The 26,981-nt window shown below is 41.6% G+C and overlaps 1 protein-coding gene across 2 annotated transcripts in view; it reads right to left on the reverse strand.

Annotated features, from left to right (window-relative positions):
- The window catches only part of fstl5 (follistatin-like 5), a 532,169-nt gene that overhangs the window by 416,887 nt on the left and 88,301 nt on the right, over nt 1-26,981 (reverse strand). For both annotated transcript variants that reach the window (XM_060832827.1, XM_060832822.1), the window contains exon 3: nt 22,752-23,000. In XM_060832827.1, the coding sequence (XP_060688810.1) occupies nt 22,752-23,000 (249 nt within the window). The remainder of the gene's footprint in view (nt 1-22,751; nt 23,001-26,981) is intronic.

The following is a 26,981-nucleotide window of genomic DNA, read 5'->3' on the forward strand; positions in this document are numbered from 1 at the left end:
AAAGTCATTTCCCTGGTTTGGGGGAGTACAGAACTAGAGGGCATAAGGTTAGGGTGAGAGGGGAAAGATATAAAAGGGACCTGAGGCAACCTTTTCACACAGAGGGTGGTGCGTGTCTGGAATGAGTTGCCAGAGGAAGTAGTGGAGGCTGGTACAATTGCAACATTTGAAAGGCATTTGGATGGGATGCGTCCTATATAAATAAGAAGGGTTTAGAAGTATGTGGGCCAAGTGCTAGCAAATGGGACTAGGTTGGGATATCTGCTTGGCATGGATGGGTTGGACTGAAGAGTCTGTTTCCCTGCTGTACATCTCTATGGCTCCATGACTCAAACTGCATTAAACAAATGAAAAAGCAAAAAAAAGACAAAAAAGAAATTGTCACAACTGCTCAGTCTAGAACAGTTAAAAAGACAACATCCTTAGCATATGAAAAAAAAATCCCATTTTCTTGTAAATTTGTCAGAGACGCCAGATAAGGATTATAATTTTTTTTCTAATTCAAGAAACTATAACCCTTCTCTAACCCAATGTGTATGAGAAGGCGGAGTTAGGGATTTCCATTTTAACAATATCAGTCTTCTGGCCAATAGGATTGTGAATACCATCATGTCTTTTTTTACAGGAAGAAGGATGGTGACACTCCAAACAAAGCAGTAATAGCTTAGAAGTAAGATTTTCAGTCGATACCTTAGATAAGCTGTCAAAGATATCAGTCCAATATCTACTTAAAGAAGGACAAAGCCAGAATGTGTGCATAGAATTTGCTGGGATTTGTTGACAGGGACCACAAGACGGGGAAAACATCCTCATATATTTTTGCAAGCTGCGTTTTGGTGTAGTGGGCGCAGTGTAGGATCTTGCATTGAATAAAACAATGTTTTACACAGATCTGTGCACCCTTTGTAAAATCTCATCCCACACATCACCCTGAATCACCTCTTCCAGATTTGCCTCCCAGTTAGCTTTAACAGAATTAGGAGAATTTGAGCATACCTTATGAATGTTTGAAGATAGCCCCCTTTAATGAAGAAAGCAGTTCTGGAAAGATGTCAAAATCAGAATCATTAGGAGGGGCGGAGGAAACCTGAAATGAACTATGGACAAAACTGCAAACTTGGAGATATCTAACAAAGTGGCTTTTTGGAAGTGAAAACTTATTAACTGATTGTTGAAAAGATGCAAAAATGCTATCAACATATACATCTTTCACGGTTTTTATTCCTAACTAGAAAGGGCACTGTCCATTAAAGACGGGGGGAAAATATGATTTGCCACCATCAATGCCTTAGTGAAAAATGACTGAAAGCCAAAGTAACGTCTAGATTGAAACCAAATTTCAAGACAAGATAAAACAAGGTTTGTGAAGGTTTGTAGTTTAGGTTGAGGTTTAGGGTGTAGGTTTGCTCGCTGAGCTGTAGGTTTGATATCCAGACGTTTCGTTACCTGGCTAGGTAACATCATCACTGGCGATCTTCAAGTGAAGCGAAACTGTTGTCTCCTGCTTTCTATTTATATCTTTCTCCTGGATGGGGGTTCCTGAGGTTTGTGGTGATGTCATTTCCTGTTCGTTTTCTGAGGGGTTGATAGATGGCATCTAGATCTATGTGTTTGTTTATGGTGTTGTGGTTGGAGTGCCAGGCCTCTAGTAATTCTCTGGCATGTCTTTGCTTAGCCTGTTCCAGGATAGATGTGTTGTCACCGTCGAAATGGTGTTTTTTTTCCTCCGTGTGTAGGGCTACGAGGGAGAGAGGGTTGTATCTTTTTGTGGCTAGCTGGTGTCCGTGCATCCTGGTGGCTAACTTTCTTCCTGTTTGTCCTACATAGTGTTTGTGGCAGTCCTTGCATGGAATTTTGTGGATGACCCATGGTTTTGTCCATGGGTTGTACTGGGTCTTTTAAGTTTGTTAGTTTTTGTTTGAAAGTATTGGTGGGTTTGTGTGCTACTAGGATTCTGAGGGGTCTGAGTAGCCTGGCTGTCATTTCTGAAACTTCTTTGATGTATGGTAAGGTGGTTAGGGTTTCTGGCTGTGTTTGGTCTGCTTGTCGTGGTTTGAATTTTTGGAGTCTCCGTTCTTCTTGAAAACGTTGTCACTTGGAGGTCACCACTGATGATGTGACCTCGCCAGGTAATGAAACGTCTGGATATCAAACCCACAGCTCAGCGAGCAAACCTACACCCTAAACAAGATAAAACCTTTACATTATTCATGTAAATTGAAGCTGAAGAAAGGACAGGTGAATGTAATAAAGCCTTCAACGTTACCAGATGGATAGAATTTGCCTCAATAGTCAACCAATTTGAGACAGAATCAAGGTTCTCATATTGGAACCAACAGTTCAAATTTCTAATGTTTGCTGCCCAACAATAAAACAAAATATTCAGCAGTGCCATTCCACCTAGTATGTTGGGCCTCTGCAACAACTGTTTTCGTAACCTTGGGGATTTTTTTATTCCAAATAAATTCAAGAATAAATTCAAGTTTGCAGATGACACCAAAATTGGAGGGGCAATAGACAGCAAGGAAGGTTACCTCAGATTACAACGGGATCTTGATCAGATGAGCCAATTAGCTAAGGAGTGGTAGATGGAGTTTAATATGGATAAATGTGAGGTGCTGCATTTTGGGAAAGTAAATCTGAGCAGGACTTACACACTTAATGATAAGGTCCTAGGGAGTGTTGCTGAACGAAGAGACTTTGGAGTGCAGGTTCATAGCTTCTTGAAAGTAGAGTTGCAGGTAAATAGGATAGTGAAGAAGGCATTTTGTATGCCTTCTTTTATTGGTCAGAGTATTGAGTACAGGAGTTGGCAGGTCATGTTGTGGCTATACAGGACGTTGGTTAGGCCACTTTTGGAATATTGCTTGCAATTCCGGTCTCCTTCCGATCGGAAGGATGCTGTGAAACTTGAAAGGGTTCAGAGAAGAGTTACAAGGATGTTGCCAGGGTTGGAGGATTTGAGCGATAGGGAGAGGCTGAATAGGCTGGGGCTGTTTTCCCTGGAGAATTGGAGGTTGAGGGGTGACCTTAGAGAGGTTTATAAAATCATGAGGAGCATGGATAGGATAAATAGAGAAAGTCTTTTCCCTGGGGTCGGGGAGTCCAGAACTAGAGGGCATAGGTTTAGGGTGAGAGGGGAAAGATTTAAAAGGGACTGAAGTGCAACTTTTTCACACAGAGGGTAGTGTGTGTTTGGAATGAGCTGCCAAAGGAAATGGTGGAGGCTAGTACATTGCAACATTTAAAAGGTATCTGGATGGGTATATGAATAGGAAGGGTTTGGAGGGATATGGGCCAGGCGCTGGCAAATGGGACTAGATTGGATTGGGAAGTCTGGTTGGCTTGGACGATTTGGACCAAAGGGTCTGTTTCTGTGCTGTACGACTCTATGACACTAAGAATGATACTATCAACTTTACACCAAAAGGAAAGAGGGAGAGAAATTGGAATGCCTTGAAATAAATAAGGAAGTTGTGCAAAAATATTCATTTTAATGGAATTAATTCTAGCAACAACAGACAAATTAAGGAGGGACCATCACTCCAAGTCTCGTTTAATTTGTACCAGTAATGGTTCAAACATTTTCCTGTACAAATTACCTAGTATATCTGCCACGTGTACACCAAGATAAACAAAACCAGAGTTGGCAATTTTAAATGGTAAATTATCCAATGGGTATTTCCTGACAGGCTTATTGATAGCAAATATCTCACTTTTCCTTATACCCAGAGAGATCTTACTGAAAGATTCTAAAATTAAAAGTGCAGAGGGAATGGAGAGAGAAACTTAACTTCACTATCAACATCACTAACACTCTTCATCCCGACCTCAAATTCACCTGGACCATCTCAGACACCTCCCTCCTCTTCCTGGACCTCTCCATCACCGTCTCCGGTGACCAACTCACCATGGGCATCGACTCCCACAAATTACTAGGCTACACTTCCTCCCACTCTGCCTCCTGTAAAAACACCATCCCTTATTCCCACTTTCTCTTCCTCTGCTGCATGTGTTCTCAGAATGACCAATTCCACGTCAGAAAGTCCCAGATGGCCTCCTTCTTCCAAGATCGTAATTTCCCTTCACACATGATCGATGATGCCCTCCAGCACATCTCTTCCTCTTCCTGCACCTCCACCCTTGAACTCCACCCCTCCCAACACAATAAGGACGGAACCCACCCCCCCCCCACCCCCACAACCTCACCTTTCACCCCATCAACCTCCGAATACATCACATCATCCTCTCCCACTTCTGCCACCTACATAAAGGTCCCACCACCAGAAACATATTCCTCTCCCACCCCTATTAGCATTCTGGAGAGACCATTCCCTCCGCAACTCCCTCGTCAGATCCATAACCCCCACCAGCCTACACCCCACTCCTGGCACCTTCCCTTGCCACCCACTGCACCCACAACACTCCCCTCACCTCCATCCAAGGCTCCAAAGGATCCTTTCACATCCAACAGAAATTTATCTGAACCTCTACTCACGTCACCCATTGTATCTGTTGCCCCCAATGCGGTCTCCTCTACATTGGAAAGACAGGATGGCTATTTGCAGATCATTTCAGAGAACATCTCTGGGACACCTGCACCAACCAACCCCACTGCCCCCTGGCTGAACACTTCAACTCCCCCTCCCACTCCCATTAAGGACATACAAGTTCTTATGTAATGCCTCCTCCATTGTCAAACCCTAACCACCCAATGTCTGGAGGAAGAACACCTCATATTCCACCTTGGGACTCAGCAACCACACGGGATCAATATGGATTTCACTAGTTTGCTCATTTCCCCTCCCCGCACATTATCTGAGTCCCAAGACTCCAACTCGGCATCACCCTCCTGACATGTCCATCACCTTCCCCATCAATCCACTCCAACTTCCTCTCTGACCTATCACCTTCTCCCTCACCTTCATCTACTTATCCCATTCACAGCTACCTTCACAGCCCCCCAGCCTCATCCCCCCTCCCATTTATCTCTCAGCCCCAAGCCCACAAGCCTCATTCCTGGTGAAGGGCTTACGCCCAAACGTCGACTCTCCTGCTTCTCAGATGGTGCCTGAATTCATATTATTGGTACTAACAGAGGCCTGTGGTGATGCACAGGGTAGTTTGACCCAAGAATTTTTTTCCCCCAAAGACAAATTTCTCCAAATTAAAAAAAGATAATTCCATTCCATGCTATCAAAGGCTTTTTCTGCATCTAAAGTCATCAAAGCCTCAGAGAGAGTGGATGAAGAAGAATTGTAAACAACATTAAATACCAACTTAAGATTTAAAAAAGGGTGCCTGTTGCAATTAAACCCCGTTTGATTCAAGGATATGATAGATGGAAGGATGGTTTCCAAATGTCAGGCTTTGTCAATAATTTAAAAAGTCAACATTTAGCATACTTATAGGACGATATGAACCACACATTAAAGGATTATTAAAAGCAAAGAAATTGACGCCTGAGTCAAAGTTTGAGGAAGAGAGCCAGAATTAAACGCTTCAATAAACACAATTACCAAAAGCAGAGCCAGCTTTTTCCAAAACGTTTTATAAAACTCGGGTCCAGGACTTTTACCACTTTGTAGTGATCTAGCTGCAGCCTCAAGTCCTATTGCTGTAATTGGTTGTTCCAATTACTTCGCCACATTTTGATCAATAGCCCGAACATTAATCTTACCAAAAAAGGTCCCAAAACCTGCTGGAGCAGAAGAACATTCAGGTGAACAAAGTGAAATGTAAAATTCCTTGAAATCCTGGTTGATTTCTAATGGCTCTGGCATGACACCTGGAGTAGCCTTAATTTGTGGGATTAATTGTGAGGACGACATTTGGCACAACTGACGTGCCAACAGTTTACTAGTTCTATCTCCTTATTTGTAAAATTTAGACCTAGAATGAAGTAAAAGCTCAGTGGGGTATTGTGACATTATGACATTACAACATCATACTCGGCCTGTAGGGATATGCGTTCTTTATATACTTCTGGAGACTTAGAGGTTACATAACAAGAGTCTAATTGAGACAGACATTGTGTTAACCCTGTCAATTTCTCTTCCCTAAGTATATTCTGATGTGCTACATAAGGCATTATTTCCACCTCTGATGAATGCCTTCAGGGTTTCCCACAGCAAGGAAGCTGAAAAATTTTGAATAAATTCTATCGACTGAGAGACAAAATGAACAAATCTTCCTCTAAGAATAAGCATGTATTGAGATGCCAAGGTGGGTATGTTTTAAGAAACTTCTGAAAGCAAACATTCATAGAGATAGATGCATGGTCTGATAAAACAATTGCGTCATATTTGCAATCAGAAATGGATGTGAGCAGAGTGTCATTCACCAAAAAGTGTTAAAGTGTGGTGGACATGCAAAAAAAAAAGTCCTTTTTAGAGGGATTAAAGAACCACTAGGGATCCATAAAGGTCTTAATTATTTTAGCAGATTTGGACTGGGCACTTGGAACAGAGAAAGAACGGTCTAAGTGAGGATTCAACCAATAGTTAAAATCTCTGCCAAAGATTGACTGGTGTGAAGTTGAATCCCGTAACATTGAAAAAAGCCTCATCATCCTAGTCAAGCATAAACATCAGCCAAGATTACATCAATGTCAGAAATCTGCTCAGTAATAATAATAAATCTGCCAGTTCAGTCAGAGATAGTTTTAGTGTGGGCAAAAGGAATAGACTTATGTAAAAGCATCACAACTCCTCTAGATCTGCTGGAAAAGGAGGAAGAGTGCACTCGTCCAATCCAATCTCATTTCAACTTAGGACTGTGCATATTTTTCAAGTGCGTATCTTGTAAATAAATTATATGGGCATTAAGATGGCGTAAATAATGTAAACCTTACTGTGTTTAATTGGATTGTTCAGGCCTTAGCAATTCAGACTGGCAAACTTAATGTCCGCGCCAACCAGAGGTGGTGAAGCATTAACCTGTGTCGTACGTAATAATCACATGTAAAGTCCCAAATGGGCGGTATTAGATTAACAAATGAAAACCGTGTAAACGTGAGGCATGTGCCACACCACCCTCCCGATCCCCATCGGAACAAAACAAACAACACCACCCCCCATAGCAGTACTCCCCCCCCCCCCCCACAAATGGAATACCTGCCCACCAACCCCTCCCCTCCCAACAGATGGGTGCATACTCTCTTCCCCTATAGTAGAAAAAAAAACTGTTGTCTTGTGTAGCTCAAGCAAACTACACAGGGAATGTAAACATTAACTGTACAAAAACTGCAAAGCAGAAAGGAGTAAAAATCCAAGTAGAATAAAAATATATACTATATACAGTTAAATGATTAAACTCTACATTCTTGAGTACCAATAGTGCAACCTTCAATAAAACAAAGTCTTGACTAAGAAAACATGTACTTCTTGACAAATATAAGAAGAATACCAAATTCAAGTCTGTAAACACAGCATACCGTCCACCTTCATCTCTACAGTGGGAAATGTAGTCTTTGTCTGTGGTAGCATAAAGCTAATCTCTAAATGGCCTAGTTAGGCTCAACCATCCACCTGGCTCTGTAACAGTGATTTTTTTAAGGTTTTTATTTACAAAGTCCATAGCCGGACCCGGGTCATCAAACCTAAGTTAGGCCACTTGACAAGGTAATATGCAGTATCGCTGGATAACAGAGGCCAAATTTAATGTTAGGACATGAGTGTAGCTCCTTCTTTAGCTTGGCAAAAGCCACATGCTGCTTAGCCACAGTCGGGGTGAAACCCAGAAAACTGTATACTCTCTTTCCATTATATACAAGGGAAGAAGCATCTCCAACACAGCATAGAATGTGATTTCTCACTTGAAACTGGTTCACCCTGACAACTATCGGGCAAGAAAATATGCCTTCTTTCCATTTAACACTCAGCATGTGATGGGCCTTATCCATCACAGGTTCAGTCTCAAGTCCTGTAGAAGTTGGGCCATAAATTCTGCGCGACGAAGACCCTCCAATCCTACAGGTAAATCCACAAGTCGAATATAATTTCACCTGGAGTGGGCCTCCAAATCTTCACATTTCTTAGTCAGAGACTCAACCGTAGCAGATAACACGCTAACATTAGCTGGAGGCTAGCTACCTGGCTATCCTGCTCATTAGCTGAATGTTTCAGGTCCAAAATAGTCCCACATTGTGGAGGAACGTTCTCCTCCAACGGCTACAGAGCAGTTGCTACCTCTTTATTAACTGTCTCTGAAATTATAGATTCAACCTTGGTGATTATTTCAGCCTGCATATCGTCTATTAATGCTACGTAGCTTGGCTTCATAAGTATCTGGCTTCTCCGGAGATTTGGCCTCAGGTAAACGACGCGGCATAGCAGGACAGGACTCGACTGACTCGGTTTTCATTCGAGAAGTCGCCATTAATAGGATGCAGGTAAAAATAGGTTGCGTTTTTCTTTTAAACGGAGTATAGCGGGTGTGTAACGACCAAATTTAAGAAATTAAAATTATATAAATTTACTATAGTCCTGAGGAACGACTCCAAACTACATTACCCATCCTAACTATTGTTTAGATTACTTACTGTGTGGAAGCAGACCCTTCGGCCCAACAAGTCCACACTGACCCGCTGAAGCACAACCCACCCATATACCTAACGCTACCATGGCCAATTCACCTGACCTGCACATCTTTGGACTGTGGGAGGAAACCCATGCAGACACGGGGAGAATGTGCAAACTCCACACAGGTAGTCGTCAAAGGCAGGAATTGAACCCAGGTCTCTGGCGTTGTGAGGCAGCAGTGCTAACCACTGTGCCACCGTGCCACCATACCCTTAAATCTCAGCTCCCCAAGACAGATGTGAAGCAGGTTTGTTTAAGGAATGGGAGGTGATTGCGGGTCCAGGCTAATGGCGAGCAGCCTTGGCCCCAGGATCCCTCTCAGCCCTGGCCAGCTCAGTCCGGTACCTGGTAGGTTGAAACTTCGGGCTGCTCCAGGCACAAGGTATAGCCCAGTACTGAGTACAGCCTCTCCACCAGCTTGTGCTCTGCACTGGCCCTTGGCCATCGCCCACCCACCGCCTGTGGCTGCTGAACCCGAGCCCGTACCAGAGCCAGCCACCAATCCGGCCTCCAGCCACGGACCCATTTTTTTGGAGCTCAGACCTCCTTTCAGCTCCGCTGGTTGTTGAGCTCCTAACCTAACACACCCACCAACACATTTAATCCCAAAAAGGGAAAATCATGTAGTAAATAATTGTTTCTGAAGTTATCCCATAATCTCATTTCCACTGCACCACCTTCAGTTGCTCCTTCAACCATGTCGGTTCTCATGTCTGAAATTTCCACAGGATCCCAACCATGTCACCAATTATTAGCTTTTAATTGTGCTGGAATACAAATTATTTCAAGTTTTCTTTGAGGAAGAAAATGAAACTGAGGTTTAAACTACTCACCTGGTGATATTACCAAATCAGATCCTGCCAACATGATAGTGTCTCCCATTTATTAGATTACTTACAGTGTGGAAACCGGCCCTTCGGCCTAACAAGCCCACACCAACCCACCAAAGCGCAACCCACCCATACCTCTACATTTACCCCATACCTAACCCTATGGGCTACTTAGCCCAGCCAATTCACCTGACCCGCACATCTTTGGACTGTGGGAGGAAACCCACACAGACACAGGGAGAATGTGCAAACTCCACACAGTCAGTCGCCTAAGGCAGGAATTGAACCCGGGTCTCTGGCGCTGTGAGGCAGCAGTGCTAACCACTGTGCCACCGTGTCGCTCACTAAGCTTCTTTGATATGAACTTGATTGTCCTTAGCCATTTGAGAGGATTCATTTACTATTGTTCTCAGGAACAATATTTTGCTTCAACATTTACACATACAAGGTACAAGCTCCTGTATTATTGCAAAAGTGATGACATCATCACAACAATCCGTTCAATAATTAAGAAATGATTGAGTTTGTCTTAATGTGTAGCTTGAATTTCCAATTTATCACACATAACCAAACAGCTTTTCCTGTCAGCTGTGGCAATTTTCATCTATTAAGCACAGATTGACCTTCCAAGATGTGCCATTGTTATTAATGAAAAGAAGCTATTTAAGGCCTCCGTGTGTATTTGAAGTGTTGCAACTAAATTAGATGTCAAGCAGCACATGGAACAAAATTTTACATCTTGATCTGAAGCTGCGTATCACAATCTCTAAGCATCATTACCATGGGAAGTAGTTGATGCTAAAACATTGAATGTATTCAAGGGGTGCTAGATATAGGACTTGGGGTGAATGGGATCAAAGATTACAGGGTGAAAGCAGGATTAAGCTACTGAGTTGGCTGATCAGCCATGATTGTGAGGAAGGGTGGAGCAGGCTTGAAGGGTCGATCATGTTCCTATGTTTCTATGTAAACCATGTGGGTACAAGAAAAGGTATTTTTCACAGATAAGTAGTAAATTTTCAGTCACCTCACTGTTTGCAATGCTATACCGTAGATACTGTATTCCAAATGCACTTGAACAACTGGACACAAATTGTGATGAAAATTGAGCTTGTTTTTAGATTTCCATTTCTACTTAGGATGTGTTTTTCTGTTCAAATTCATTTGCAGTTTGTCAAAGGCAAAATTTGTCATCAACAAGCATGATAGGGCGATGGTTTTGAAGGTAATAGGAGTTGCAACTTGGTGCAATTCGCAAAGCAGCTGAAAACTTGTTTATCACAAAAAGCGTTTGTAATTGGTATTTGCCTGTGAGTAAATGTTCTGTTTTACTGTGGAAGAAAATTTGACAAGTTTTTATTCCCTGATACAAATACGCGTCAAAGCTATTTTGTCACAAAACAATCTTTGCAGTAAAATGCAGACTGCTAATAATGTGTTTTTACAAACTAAGCTGAGGAATGTGTTTTGCCAGGATGACCTTGCAGCTGCAAGCTGCCTCAGTTACTCTGGCCCTGAGACACAGTTCTGCTTCATAGATGATGTACTGTCCATTATGCCGCTTATCTGTTTCTGTCTAGCTTAAACCTGCAGGACAAGATAACATTCAGTTGTGTAGACCTTGAGAAATGTAGGTCTGTGCAATGTATGTAGTAGATGTACAAACTGACCGTTCACCTTATGACTGCCCCTAACTTGCATCATTAATGGTCAGTGGGCTTATGAAATCATACATATCTTGTAAAACTTCATTTGTCTTCACTGGACTTCTCTGACGGAAGATGTGCTCCCCATTGCCATGAATAAAGCTTGTTAATACTCAAGGTCTCGACTCCCAATGATTTTGTATAAATAATCTGGCACAAGATTTATTTGCTAATAGTTTATGTATATAGCATACTTTCTACAAACCAGCATCTGTGTGACTAGGAGGGTGCAGATTGATGAAACAATTCCAGATAATCAACAGCTACACATCATCAATGTAAAAACACACGAATTAATAGAAATATAATGCAGGGGTATACACATCACTGTTAGAATTTAGCTACAGCATTACTCACCTAAATAATATTACAACTTTGCTTTAAATAGAACTTACCAGTAAAAAGACTGCTCACTTGCACCCTCAACTAACTACTCAGACATTGTGGTAGATTGTGATATCGGACTTGAAATTGAGTCAACTGTTGATTTTGTATGGCCATTCAATTGAACAACAAGCATATTTACATGAACATAAATATATTAAAACCTATAATAATTGATCAGAATAATATAGTAAACTTCATGGCATCTGAGGCATATAGCTTTTGCTAGTACAGTGAGCGTGTCACTTCATAATGTGCCAGTTTAAAGATGTGTTTGTCAGGTTGATGTGTGAGGCATTTGGGGGGTGGGGGAGAGAGAGAGAGTAGCAGACAATTCCTCTGTACATAGGAGAGGGTCAGGATTGGAAGACAGCCAACGTGGTACCACTTTTCATGAAGGGAGCAAGTGACAATTCAGGAAACTGCAGGCCAGTCACTCTAATCTCGGTGGTACAGCAACTATTGGAAACAATTCTAAAGGACAGAATTACTCTGTATTCGGAGTGGCAGGGGTTAATCAGGAACAGTCAGCATGGTTTTGTTAAAGGCAGACCATGCCTGACTGACTTGATTGAACTTTGTGAAGAGGTGACCAATGATTTCAATGATTTTGATGTAGTCAATTTGGACTTCATGAGACATTTGATAGGGTCCTGTGTGGGAGACAGGTAGCAAAAGATAAGAGCCCATGGGATCCAGAGAAATTTGGGAAATTGGATCCATGATTGCCTGAGTGGCAGGAAGCAGAGGGTGATGGTTAAGGGGTGTTTTTCTGACTAAACGTTTATGTCCAGAGGATCCACAGGGGTTGCATTGGGGCCCTTGCTGTATGTGGTTTCTATGCTGTAGACTTGAATGTAGAAGAATTGGTCAATAAAGTTACAGACAATACAAAAATTAGGGTGGTAAATAATGAGGATGATAGTCTTAGAGGACATATACAGGCTGATTAGTGGCAAAAGGAATTCAATCTGGATAAATGCGAGTTGATATACTGGTTAGGACAAACAAGGCAAGGGGAATGCATGACAATTGGGAGGACCCTGGCAAGCACCAGAGATCGCAGGACCTTAGTGTGCATATACACCGGTCCTTTAAGGTACTGGATACAGGTAAATCAAGTGGTTCAGAGATGTTATTACACATTGCTAGAGCAGGTTGGACTGGCTTGGCATTGAGTTTAAGAGCATGGGGATTATTTTAGAAGTATTGTCACAGACACTGAATTAATCGCAGGGGCAAACAGTGGAGAACAGCACGCCTGTAACATGTGACAAAAGTTTTGTGAAGTTATTGCAATAACTCCTGCCAACGTTCTACAAAGACTTCTGACGTAGTTATTCCTGTTTTACTTAAAATAAACAATTACTACGAAAAGAATATTTCAAAATTCTAGGAAGGGCACTGACACAAACTTTTAAAAATAAAAGGTAGCCTGAAGTCATTGTGCTTGAGCTGAAGACAACTTCTATTAGTTTTCATCTCCTCTCGTCACTGTCACAGGCTAAAATACATTGTGCAGAACTTTTTTATTCTACTTAATCCTAAAGTGAATTTGTCGAGTTTGCAATCCCTCCACCACCTACTTTTGCAACATTCCTTCCTTACGTTATATTTGCTGAAACACTCATCCATCTTTCTGATTTCTCCAAATTCAATTGTTCTAATATTTCATGGTCAATTTCCATCTTCTACCCTCCACAGACCGGAACTAATTCTCTTCCCTATATTCTAGCCCACAGACAGGTTCATTTAATCAACACTTCTGCACTCATTGATCTACATTTAGACTTAGACCATTAATACCTTAATGTTAAAATTCTCTGAACTATCTACATGACTTTGTGTAGCGCAACATCCTTTACCTTCTTGTGGGGAGCTCAGATAGCATCAGTTGCACTCAGGTGCAGGAAATAGAGGAGATGTGGTTAGGTCACTGTTGATCACGGGGGGAGGGGAAATTGCAGACCTTGAAGTAGGACGGCACCTGTGATGTCTTGCAGTGGGATCCCTCATCATGGGAGCAGAGGCGGAGGAATTAGGAGTATGGGATCCCATTTTTGCAGGGGTAGAAGGAGGTGTAATTGAGGTAGCTGTGGGAGCCGGTGGGTTTGTAATAAATGTCAGTGCTGAGTCGGTTGCTGGATGGATATAGAGGTCCAGGAAAGGCAGGGAGGTGGCAGAGATGGTCCAGGTGAACTTGAGGTCAGAGTGGAAGGTGTGAGTGAAGTTGGTGAACTTTTCAATTTCCTCGTGGGAGCACAAGGCAGCACCGATAGAGACATCAATGTTGCAGAGGAAAACGTGGGGGTTGATGCTGGTGTACCTGTGGAACAGGGACTGTTCCACATCCCTTCAGATGATGCAGACATAGTTCAGATCCAAACGGGTATCAATGGTCACCCCTCTGGTTTGTAGGAAGTGGGAAGACTGAAAGGAAAAGTTGTGAGGCTGAGGATCAATTCCGCCAAGTGGGTGTGTGTGTGTCAGTGGAGGGCTACTAGAGGGAAAGGAAGAGACAGAGAGCCTTGAGGTGTAGAGAGATCATTATTTAAGAAAAAGCCTTACCTCTTTTAATGATTTGGATGAGAATATACAAGGCTTGATTGCAGTAAGTTTGCAGGCAATATCATGGACAGTGAGGAAGGTTATCATAAATTGCAACAGGACCTTGATCAGCTGGGGAAGTGGGTCGAGAAAATGGCAAACGGAGTTTAATATGAATGTGAGGTTTTGCATTTTGGAAAGTCCAGTCAAGTTAGGAGTTTCATGGTGAATGGTAGGGCCTTAAGGAGTGTTGTGGAACAGAGGGATCTTGGAGTTCAGATGTACGGTTCTCTGAAAGTTGAGTCATAGAGAGACAGGGCAGTGAAGGCGGCCTTTGGTATACTGACCTTCATCAGTCAGGGCACCGAGTATTGAAGTTGGGAAGTTATGTTGCTGTTATACAGGACATTGGTGAGGTCGCACTTGGATTTTGTGTTCAGTTTTGATCACCTTGTGATAGGAAGGATGTTATTAAACTGGAAAGAGTGCAGAAGACATTCACAGGGATGTTGCCTGGTCTAAACAGTCTCAGTTATAGGGAGAGGTTGGACAACCTAGGATTGTTTACTTTAGAGCATAGGAGAGTGAGGGGGGACCTTATAGAAGCATATAAGATCATGAGAGACACGGATAGGGTGAATGCACTTTGTTTTCTTTTCCCAGGGTTGGGGAATCGAGAACTAGAGGGCATCACTTTAAGGTCAGAGAGGAAAGAATAAAAGGGAACCTGAGGGGTAACATTTTTTACACAGAGGGTGGTACGCATATGGAATGAGCTGCCAGCGGAAGTGGTTGAGGTGAGTGCATTATCAATAATTGAAAGACATTTGGACAAACACATGAATAGGAAAGAATTAGAAGGAAAAGGGCCAAGTGTAGGGAAATGGGGTCAGCGTGGATGGACATTTTGGTTGACATGGACCAGTTTGGGCCAAAGGGCCTGTCTCCATGCTGTAGCACTCTATGACTCGATAATGACTGACTGGTGAGCCTAATGTTGCCAATTAATGTGGTTAAGTTGTTGCAGGAGATTCTGAGAGACAGAATCTACATGCATTTGGAAAGGCGAAGATTGATTATGAATAGTCAGCATGGCTTTATGTGCGGGAGATCCTTTTTCACAAATTTTTTGAAGAAGTGAACAGAAAGCTAGATGAAAACAGAGTGGTAGAACGTGTCGACATGGACTTTAGCAAGGACTTCGACAAAGTTCCGCATGGTAACCTGGTCAGTAAGATTAGATCTTATGGGATCCAGAAAGAGCTAGCTCGTCAGAGGCTAATGGTAGAGGGTTGTTGTTCAGACTAGAGGCCTGTGACCAGCAGTATGCTCCAAGAATCGGTGCTGGGTCTACTCTTTGTCATTTATATAAATGACTTGGATGAGAACATGGGAGATAAGGCCAGTAAGATGGGCCAGTGGGCAGAGGAATGGCAGATGGTGTTTAGTTCAGATAAATGTGAGGTATTGCATTCTGGAAAGATAAACCGCGGCAGGACTTTCACAGTTAATGGTAGGGCCCTGAGAGGTGTTGCTGAACAGAGACCTAGGGTGCAGGAACATGGCTCCTTGAAAGTGGCTCACAGGTAGACAGGAAGATGATGTTTGGCATGCTTGCCTTCATCGATCAAAGCATGTCACATTGCAGCTGCACAAGACATTGGTACGGCCACATTTGGAGTACTGAGTACCATTCTGGCTGCCCTGCTATAGGAAGAATGTTATTAAATTGGAAGGTGTGTAAAGAAAGATTTACAAGAACGTTACCGAGTCTGGAAAGTCGGAGAGTATAAAGTGAGGTCTGCAGATGCTGGCGATCAGAGCTGAAAAGGTGCTGCTGGTTAAAGCACAGCAGGTTAGGCAGCATCCAAGGAACAGGAAATTCGACGTTTCGGGCCATCCTGATGAAGGGCTCTGGCCCGAAACGTCGAATTTCCTGTTCCTTGGATGCTGCCTGCCCTGCTGTGCTTTAACCAGCAACACATTGTCAGCTGGAAAGTCGGAGAGACAAGAGAGGTTGGATAGGTTGGGGCTTTCCTCCCTGGAGCAGAGGAGGCTGAGGTGTGACCTTACAGACATTTCTAAAATCATGAGGGGCATAGATAAGATGAATATTCAAGGTCTTTTCCCCAGGGTAGGGGAGTCCAAAACTAGAGGGCATAGAGTTAAGGTGAGGGGAAAGCAGACACGGAGGCTTGTGGGTGTATGGAACAAGCTGCTAAATGAAGTGGTAGAGGCAGGTACAATTATAACATATACCTGTCCAAATGTCTTTTACTTAGATAGGAGTGGTTGAGAAGGATATAGGCCAAATGAAGGAAAATGGTTCGGTGTAGGAAACCTGGTCGGCACGGACTAGTTGGGCCGAAGGTCCTGTTTCCTTGCTGCTGGCTCTGCGATTGTGATATTTGAAGCATACCTCCCAATGAGATGCACTGGTGTCAAGCAAAACAATCACATTAATTACTTAATTACCTTTCTCTTTCCTCTCTGAAGGGAAATCTAGTTCACTTGATAAATTACTGAACAATTGCTCCAGATGACCATGTAGAGTTTGTCATTTCCATGTCTAATGGCATGCAAAACAGAGAAAGCGTGTTCTTAAGACCGTTTTTGTGGCCATTTCATCCTGGAACAGGATAATAGCCTGTCACAAAAGGGTGTAGTTTGCAGGTTGTCATTCCACATCAAGTGTGCCTAACCTAGACACACAGCCATTCTTTTTGTCTGCCATTGGTGTGCTGGAAGGATGCACAGGTTGATAATCAACCAGTTTTGACACATTACCAGTGCAACTTTCATAGCCATGAGATTCTGGATTAGTCCTTAAACCCATAGCTTCAGCTTAGGGTTGCAACAAGAGCTCTTCATATTTATATTATTGATTTAAATTGATATTGAAATAATTGAGCTTTTGATTGTGGCATATACTGTACTGTGTGCGAGTTTTATGTTATCTGTGATATAACTTACCTTATCATTCCAGATGAAACCACTAAATTTATATTATAACATGGTTAGGGACCAGTAACTTATTATTGATTAAAAATAGAAAAAAGTTTGAGATTCCATGTGCTTTCTAAGATGTTAAAACCAAGCACTGACATATTTTGAACAAATAAAATGAACAGACAAATTCATGAATGTAAAACAACTTACACACATATTTTAACATCCAGAATTAGCACCAAAAGTTAACTGTGTATTAAAATATATATTGGGGTTCAATACCCTACAGAGCGTAATGAAATAGCTCAGGCATCCAGGACAAATCCCACAACTTTCTCAGGTACTTGTGACATTATGGGTCACCACATCATATTTAAATTTTTACTCTATTTCAATTCAGACTTTCTCAAAGGCTGTTCAACTCCAAGTGTTTCATTTCTCACCTTAAAGCGGTGGCCCACTGGATTCCTGAGACTGAACTCCAAAGTCTTCACGGAAAACTCCTCCTCCTTCAATGACAGCTAGCTTCCCTTTGCTGGCACTATCCTCTTCAATCTCCAAATAACAGTCTTCCAAGCTACACTAAGCAAATACTGCTCACGGTAGTTCCAACTGGACTTATACAGTTACTGGTAGGGCCTTGGGTAGTGTTGTAGAACAGATGTTCTGGTACAGAAATCTTTGAAATTTCTGTCACATAGAGACAGAGTGGTTAAAAAGGCATTTAGCACGCTTGCTTTCATTGCTCAGTCCTTCAGGTATAGGAGTTGGGACTTCGTGTTGAGATTATACTGGACATTGGTGAGACCGCTGCTGGGGTACTGTGTCCAGTTCAGATCACCCAGTTATCAAGAGAATATTATTTAGCTGCAGGCAGTTCAGAGGAGATTTACCAGGATGTTGCATGGAATGAAGATTTGCGTTATAAATAAAGGCTGGATAGGCTGGCACTTTTTCCCTGGAATGGAGGTGATTGAGAGGTGACATTATAAAAATTATGAGGGGTATAGTTAGCATTAATGATAGGTGTACGTTCCTTAGGATGGGGGATTTCAAGATGAGGAGGCATATTTTTAAGGTGATAGGAGGCATATTTTTAAGGTGATTTAAAGAGATTTTTTAAAACATACATAAAGGGCATTTTTTGTACACCAATTGGAAGTGGTGAATGTGAATAATAAGTGTACATTATCGATTGCAGTTTGCTTTTCATACAAAGTTGGGTACTGTATATGGATCATAAGAAAGGAAGGCGTTGCTAAGAGATCTGGTTATGTTAATTGCCTGTGAGGGGCAGCAAGATGGCAGATGAGGTATGATGGGGGAATTAACATTAGTGTCTTTGGCAGGAAGGGTAGGAAAGTGGAATATGCCTTCGATGATGTAAAGGTGCTGCATTCATTCATGGAACACAAAGTTATTCCATAGGTTCAAACAGCAATGGTGAAAGTAAATGGCATGATGGCCTTTATTGCAAGGGGATTTGAGGGAAATACGGTGGTTCAGTGGTCAGCACTACTGCCTCACAGTCCCAGGCACCCGGGCAACTATCTGTGTGCAATTTGCATATTCTTCCCATGTCTGCCTAGGTTTTCTTCGGGTGCTCCGGTGTCCTCCCATATTTCAAAGATGTGGATTAGCCATGCTAAATGCAGGATTGCAGGGATAGGGTCGGGGGGGGTGTCGGGGTGGTGGGGTGCTCTTCTCAGGGTCAGTGTGGACATATTGGGCTGAATGGTCTGCTCCCACTCTGTAGGGATGCTATGATTCTGCCACAACCTATTTTAAAAATTCTGAGCCAGTTGGAAAGATTGAAAGAAAAACGAATATCTTTTCTTTTGAGAAGTGGGATTATTGACTTCCTCAGTCTTACCACTCTCATTCTACACCCAATGCTATGGGTGCTTTCTATATATTGTACGTCAATTAAAACCCTCTGCTTTTCCCCTCAGACTTAAAGACATGGTCAAACCATCAAACATGTTTAACTTGACTTTAACACAACACTCAGCTGCACAAAATGGCCTGGAGAACCTGAACCCAAACAGCAACAAACAGAACTTTGCCTGATAACCAACTGAGAACAGCTACCAAATGGATTCTGGGAGTTCAACAAACCCACTTCATCACAGCCAATGGCAGCACTTCAAGATATATATTCTCTGGCTCCATCTCTGAATGACTAAAACTAACCGATCCTTAAACTGTTGTTGGAGACTGTAAGGACTGCAGATGCCAGACATCAGAGTCAATAGAGTGGAGCTGGAGATGCACAGAAGGGCAGACAGGATCGGTGGAGCAGGAAAGTTGACATTTCAGGCTAAAACCCTTCATCCTGTGCTTCTCCAGCTCCATATCTATTGGCCTAAACTGTTGTTATTTGCTGACTCTTGACCTAATTTGAGTGACTATTAAACATCCCACAGAAGTTCCACCCTTGGTCTTCACTAGGGACAAATAAACAGCATTGGAACACTTTTTGCTTTCAATTTTTTAAAATTTTCATCTAAAGTAATTCTTCACAGTGGTCAGCTTTGGAAGACGGACACACACAGAGGGACACAAAAATGGATTATCACACAAAAGTGAAAGTTGATCATCAAGGTTGTGTGTTTTAATGACTTTAAAATGTGAGCAGCCCATCTAACACAGAACAACTATAAGAATGGTAATCCTACACTCTTTTATCAAGCTTTTCATCAACTATTGCCATCTACTTGAATAGTTCAATATCAAACTTATTTCACCTCCTGACTCATGGTTAATCTGGTGGACTGGAGCACCCATTCCACATTGGACCTTTTAAACAACGAAATGAAAATCAAGCAGGTTCTATACAAGGTGAGTTGCAAATATTAAAATTTGTCTCAATAGTCCACGAATGCAAATTTAAAATTAGAAAAAAAATGCACACCAATCCAAATATTGTTTGTCCATTTGATAAATACATTAAGGTTTAAAATGACAAAAAACAAAGATGGAGTACATCAGCAAATTCTCTCATATTTTGGCAAACAGTTTATCTCATAATCTGCTGATTTTACTAATTCCCAAATGTGCTTTGTTAGAGTTGAAGACAAAAGGGGATTGATAAACTATATCCAACATTAAGCATGTGCAGCTGCTTGCCACCGCAGGCACCAAGGTGTGTGTGGCTTTGCAGCATCGAGATAGTAATCCAGAAGAGTTAGCTTACAAGGCCTCGACTAGCTTTGTCTTTGAATCAGTAACACTAAATGAGACTTCAATAAAAAGGAAAGGGCAGAAAATGACAGATTACGCAGGCTCCAGCATCGTCAAGAATTCTCTTTCTTCAGGCTCACGGGGACCCAGAACCTTTTGGGTCACTGACTAAAGTGAGGCAGATTGGCCTTTACAAAGGAACACATTAATTCCAAGTGAAATGCCAAAATGTCTTTTTTAAATCTAGTGAGAGTCAGTCATTGATGTACAGTGGGCGACACCTGAGATTACAGGCAATGCAAGAATATTCAGTTTTACATTTAGCTACTTTTTATTGTTAAAGAGAAGTACAAGAACTTACTTTGATAATATGGTCTTCACCTTGGAACCATATGATATCCACAGAGATGTTATAAAACTGTGGACATCTAAATACAAGAGCAGCAATGTAGATTAGATTACCTACAGTGTGGAAACAGGCCATTTGGCCCAGCAAGTCCATATAGACCCTCTGAAGAGTAACTAACCAGACCCATTCCCCTATCCTATATTTACCCCTGACTAATGCACCTAACACAATGGACAATTTAGCACGGCCAATTCACCAAACCTGCACATCTTTGGATGGTGGGAGGAAACCGGAGCACCCAGAGGAAACCCACGCAGAAACGGGGAGAATGTGCAAACTCCACACAGACAGTCGCCCGAGGCAGTATTCAAACCCAGACCTTGGCGCTGCGAGGAAACAGTGCTAATCACTGAGCCTCCGTGCTGCCCTCTGGATTCAAAAGCACATCAAGGTACTTTCAAAAATTCTTAAGAAAGTGAGAGATATGAGGAGTTGGATTAATTTAAGAAAATAATTCCAAAGCATGGAGCTCTCTGGCAAAATGTAGTGCCACCTTTGGAGAGGATGTTGGGAGCTGCGCAAGAAGGATGAGGAGCTCCAAGTGTTTTGGTGGAAGTGGTAAGTGGAGGAGAGCCCTGCACTAATGAGAATGTTAGACTTGAGGTTTTGAGGAACGGAGAACCATTGGTAAGTGTACATGGGATTGATGGGTGATACATATTTGATGATGAATGATATACCAAAAGCAGGTAGGTAAGTCATTGGCAAACAGAACATCCAGGGATTAAGGGAGAGAGAGAGAGAGACAGATGATGAGGACAATAAAGGTAGTATTCATGAATTATTTAATTCATTGGACATTTCAGTATGACAATACTTAAAGTTTAAGTACCTTATCTGTTTTGTTAAGGTTAGCCATGGGCAAAATAATTCTGAATTTACCTGTCCTTTTGCATTTTCTGTATCGGAGACAGAATCAGTTAACAGATTCAAGAAACAAATAGATATCCCTGATGAAGTGCTGGGTAAAGAGCTATGGGAAGCAGGCAGGAAAGTGGCATTGAGACCAGAATAAGACCAGCCATGATCATGACAGAAGAGGTTTAAAGGGCTGATTTGCTTTCACCTACCCCCACTAATTCTTATGTTCCTATTTTTTCCCAATGAATTGACAACAAAAACTGATTCAAAGATCCTTACAAAAAATTCATGAATTTTTCAATTTTGTTCTCTTGAACTTCTGATTTTTCATACTGAACAGATTTCAATCAGTAAAGGGATCAAGGGCTATAGAGAAAAGATGGCAGAGTATTGATGGTAATCAGATCAGACGTGACCTCCTGGAACAGCGACTCATACCCAGTGGCTGAATTATGCTCTATGGTCTGACATGGGGAGTTGTGCCTTCAAATGCCAAGGCCCAAATCTCTTGAATTTCCCTGCTGAACCTCCCCATCTTTCTTCCCCTTAAAATTTTAAACTTTCTTTTTCGTAAAACCTCTCTTTTTGACCAACCTTTGGGTCTGTTCTCAAATCTCTTTCTGTTGTTCTGCATTAAAGTTTATTTGACAACAGTCCTGCAAAATAACAGAAACGCTGGGAAAACTCAGCAGATCAACTAGACGTAGAAGAAAGCCAAGTTAACATTTCAGGTTGATGATATTTCATTAGAACGTTCTGAAATGTTAATGGTTTCTCTCCATAGCGGAGATTTTCCATTAACTTTTGCTCTGACGTCAGAAATCTGGCAGCTGCAATATTTTGTTCTCAAAGTACTTCAGAGCATTTTATTAAATTACAGGTGTTTTCGTCAAGCAAGTTGGTGGAACCATTGCTCTATAAAATGAGCTCATACCCAACTCCAATCACAGACGAGAAAATTAGAATGTTGTTTATGCTCGCTGTGGTCTTATAAACAGTACATTTATCTCAAATAACCAAAAAATAATCCTTCAATTCACTTATGGATCCTGTAATCCATTTCCTTAGAAACAGTCTTAAGAAATACAATCTTCTCAAAGCTCTTATTCAGAACCACGAAACAGAAAATGTTCACAAATAAAAAAACAGCTACTCTTTCTGTACTGCACATCACGTGTGTTCTTCCTCCCTCATAGCTCATTTCCGACATCCAGTTAAGTCACAGGCAAAATAATACATTTTGACTTATTTAAATTCAGAAACATAACTTTGCAACTTATTGATTTTTATAGGTTCCTACCTTTGAAAAAGCAGTCTTCATTGTGGACAACTGAATTCTTTTGTTTCTTCAAGCAAGCAGCACGATGAAGCTCACAGTGGTTTTCGTAAAGTTCCCCATCGGACCCACACACAGGTTTGTAATTGGGTTTACATCGTTCCAAGCATGCACAGTCTGCCTGGCCTGTCTCCTTGTTCACAACACAGTGCCGGCCAAGCCCACAGTACTTGTTTTCACAGGGTCCAAAATGACCATCCTGCCCATAGTACACTGAAAAGTAACAAGAACCAGATTTACCATTATTTTCCAGTAAGTATCATGTGAAAGACAACTAAACATCACATCACCTTCAACCATTAGGAGTAAGCAGTTAATGACTCATACGCTTTTTAACAGATTTGCAACATAACTGCAAAACAAAGATTTTATTTAATTTGTAGCTTGGTAATCATGATAAAAAGGCAAAATATTTTGACATATTGCAGCTGATTGATCAAAATATTTCATATGAAGCAAAAAAAATCCAAAAATCATTTGTATAAGCATGTTTGTTTTCTTAATTTTTCCTCAGTCTTAATTAGTAGAATTGTTCAGACTTTACCTCCTTTTCTTTGCACAATTTGTGAGGTATTCCTTGTAGCTATTGTACGACAGTTTGTACAACACCTACTTTTATGCAGGATTACAACTTCAGGGTATAGAGAAAACCATAATACCTTTTGCCTGCAATGTTATCATCACATTCACACAAATGCCAGGTGCAGGGTACAGTGTCTCTTGTTTTATAATTGGTGGCACATATTTATTTTTTAAAAAAAGAAGAATCTCCTACAGCATCTATGCAAATGTTCAGCTCTTACAGCAACCATTATCATACTTATTCTGAACAAATTTGGCAATTTTGTGTCATTCAGTTTTGGACCAAAGGTAATTTGTTGATGTAGATCCTCAACTACAAGGAAGTATCTCGAACCAGCTTAATGTAACACCGACAATCTGCCTGCTACATTTATCCTGATATAGAATCTTGAAAGTGATGGGGTAATTTTGATTCATAAAATGAAAAAAAAAGTGATAATAATTTAGCTGCTTGCTATACATCACTCCCAATTTTCATTTTTACTATCAACCATTTTACATACCATTTAAAATCAAAATGAACCCTTGGATGTTGATCCTATTCTGATTGAGAATCTGGAGATTAGCAGATTAGATTCTAACCCACAGTTCCACACACACACCTCGACTGCCAATACAGCATTAAATAAGAACAGCCTTTATCATACATCAAACACCAATCTTTTGTGATTTTTCTTGACACAACTTCACAATACAATTCATTGCGTTTTTGGATGTTAATGCCACTGTGTATATTTATTCATTTTATGTCTGCCTTGTCGTATAACTGCATATTCTTTAATATAATTGCAATATGAGGTAACCTTCGCTGACCACTACATCTCCAACTTTGGTGAATTCTGCAAACTTACTAACTATACCTCCTATGTTTATATCCAAATCATTTATGTAAATGACAAAAAGCAGTGGGCCCAACACCAATCCTTGTGGTACACCAATGGTCACAGGCCTCCAGTCTGAAAAGCAAACATCCACCACCACCCTCTGTCTTCTACCTTTGAGCCAGTCCTGTATCCAAATGGACAGTTCTCCCTGTATTCCATGATATTGCTAACCATGATATTCCATGAGAGATTGCTAACCAATCTCCCACGGGGACCCTTGTCGAACGCCTTACTGAAGTCCATATGGATAACGTCTACTGCTCTGCCCTCATCAATCCTCTTTGTTACTTCTTCAAAAAACTCAATCAAGTTCTCGAGACATGACATCCCTTGCACAATGCCAAGTTGACTATCCCTAATCAGTCCATGTCCATCCTGTCCCTCAGGAGTCCCACCAACAATTTGCACACCACTGACATCAGGCTCATCAGTCTACAGCTCCCTGGCTTGTCCTTACCACCTTTCTTAAACAGTGGCAGCATGTTAGCCAACCTCCAGTCTTCCGGCACCTCCCCTGTGACTATCAATTATACAACTATCTCAACAAGGAGCCCAGAAATCACTTCCCTGGCAGGGGTAACCTTATAAAGTTTAATGAAATCATGAGGGGCATGGAAAGGATAAACAGACAAGCTCTTTTCCCTGGGGTGGGTGAGTTCAGAACAAGAGGGCATAGGTTCAGGGTGAGAGGGGAAAGACATAAAAAGGTCCTAAGGGGCAATGTTTTCATGCAGAGGGCGATGGGTGTATGGAATGAGCTGCTGGCTGGTGGAGGGTGATATAATTACCACATTTAAAAGGCATCTGGATGGGTATACGAATAGGAAGGGTTTAAAGGGAGGAAGTGCTGACAAATGGGACTGAATTGGGTTGGGATATCTGGGCAGCATAGATGAGTTGGATCAAAGGGTCTGTTTCTGTGCTGTACATCTCTATGATTCTATGACTCTAATTGCTCGTTATGCTAATACTAATCTGATCAATGCTAAGCACCAACTACATTTAAGAAACAAAGAAAATTGTTTGTCCTTAAACCAGCATTACAATATGCTCCACATTAATAAGCAGGGCAGATTTTAATTTCACCACACTTCACTTGTCACTGGCTCATTATCATTCAAATGAGGGCTGAATGAGCTTGAAATCTAGCCTTTGTTCATACAACCAATAAAGTGCATTGCTGATAAATCAGTGAGTTTCTGATTTCAGTGATTCACTATAAACGCAGGTGACAAAAGTAATCGTCCTTCTTACTTGTTAGTAACAGTTATCAATCTGCACTGATAGTCCCACTGTTACTTTTACAACAACATCTGAGCCAATGTTGTATCTTTACTTTCTGATGAAACTGTCCAGTAGATGTTATTTCCTTGGGTGACTGTATGTGGAGGTTGAACATTATCCCCATATTTGCATGGACATGCTCAGGTTCTCTCTCACAGTACAAAGATGTGCAGGTTAGCTGGATTGGATGTAGTAAATTGCCCGTGATTTGCAGGCTTGGTGGGTTAGCCTTGGTAACTGTGGGGTTACAGGAATGGGGAAAGAGAGCTCCTTCGTTTTCCACCTCTGGTCACCTAACAGCCACGCCTCTGTAATCTTCACTACATCAAAACAGTTTGTATCCACTTAGATGATAAATTCATCAACTTAATTGCAAATGCTCTGTATAAGCTTGTCTCATGCTCATTAAGATTTCATTTTAGCCTTGATTTCACGACCTATCACTTATTATTCTTCTGTCTTTTGTTCTGGATTTTGTTTCTCCTTCACCGTCTCCTTGCATTGGTGCCCATCCCATTCCATCCCCCCCTGCCATTTTAGTTTAAGGTCTCTCAACCACTCAAGCAAAAACTCGACCCAGAACATCCGTCCCAGTCCGACCCTGGCAGAACCAGTCCAGTTTGTAATGGCCCAACCTTCCCAGAACTGCTCCCAATGCCTCAGGAATCTGAAGCCCTCCTCCAATCACCATCTCTTCGGCCATGTGTTCAGATGATACATTCTGCTATTTCTACTGACTCCCACAAGCACTGGCAATGATCCCGAGACTACTATTGTTGAGGTCCTGCTTTTCAATTTCTCCTAATGCCCTATCTTCTGCTTTTGATACTACATCGGGTTTTTTTTTTGTAAAAAGTTCTGTTGTTTATACAAATGTGTACCATGACCACCAGTTGTTTACCCTTCCCCCTCTCAGACGTTCTTGACCATAGCATTAGGGAGGCAACATACTATCCGAGAATCCTGTTTGCAGTGAAAGAAATGACTACCCTTACAACTGAATCCTCTATACCTACTGCATTCACACACTTTCTTATTCCTCCCCTGTGCAACAGCTAGAGACTCCTGCACTCCCTATCCTTCATGCTTGTGGAGACATAGTCTAGATGAACATCGATTAAAAAAAGGATACAAAGACAATGACAGTGGTTTGAAGCAGATCTCAGAAAAAAAAGTGAAATAACTTGAGAGTTTCTGAAACAAGTGAAAAGATTCACACGTCTGAGGTAAATTATCACACATGACAGAGGGTACAATTGTCAGATATGAAGGAATAGTAAGGTAGCCAAAACCAACTTCGTCAGAATAAAGGACATGTAATTAGTAAAGAAACTGAACATGAATCACGGTTCCATGCCATGGTTACCGGAAGATACAGATGAGTGGGTCAGACAGGAGAACAGTGGCAGATAGTTAACCCTTTTAGCTAACCCTTAACCCTATT

The sequence above is a fragment of the Hemiscyllium ocellatum genome, chromosome 1 (assembly GCF_020745735.1).
Source record: "Hemiscyllium ocellatum isolate sHemOce1 chromosome 1, sHemOce1.pat.X.cur, whole genome shotgun sequence".
NCBI lineage: Eukaryota > Metazoa > Chordata > Chondrichthyes > Orectolobiformes > Hemiscylliidae > Hemiscyllium > Hemiscyllium ocellatum.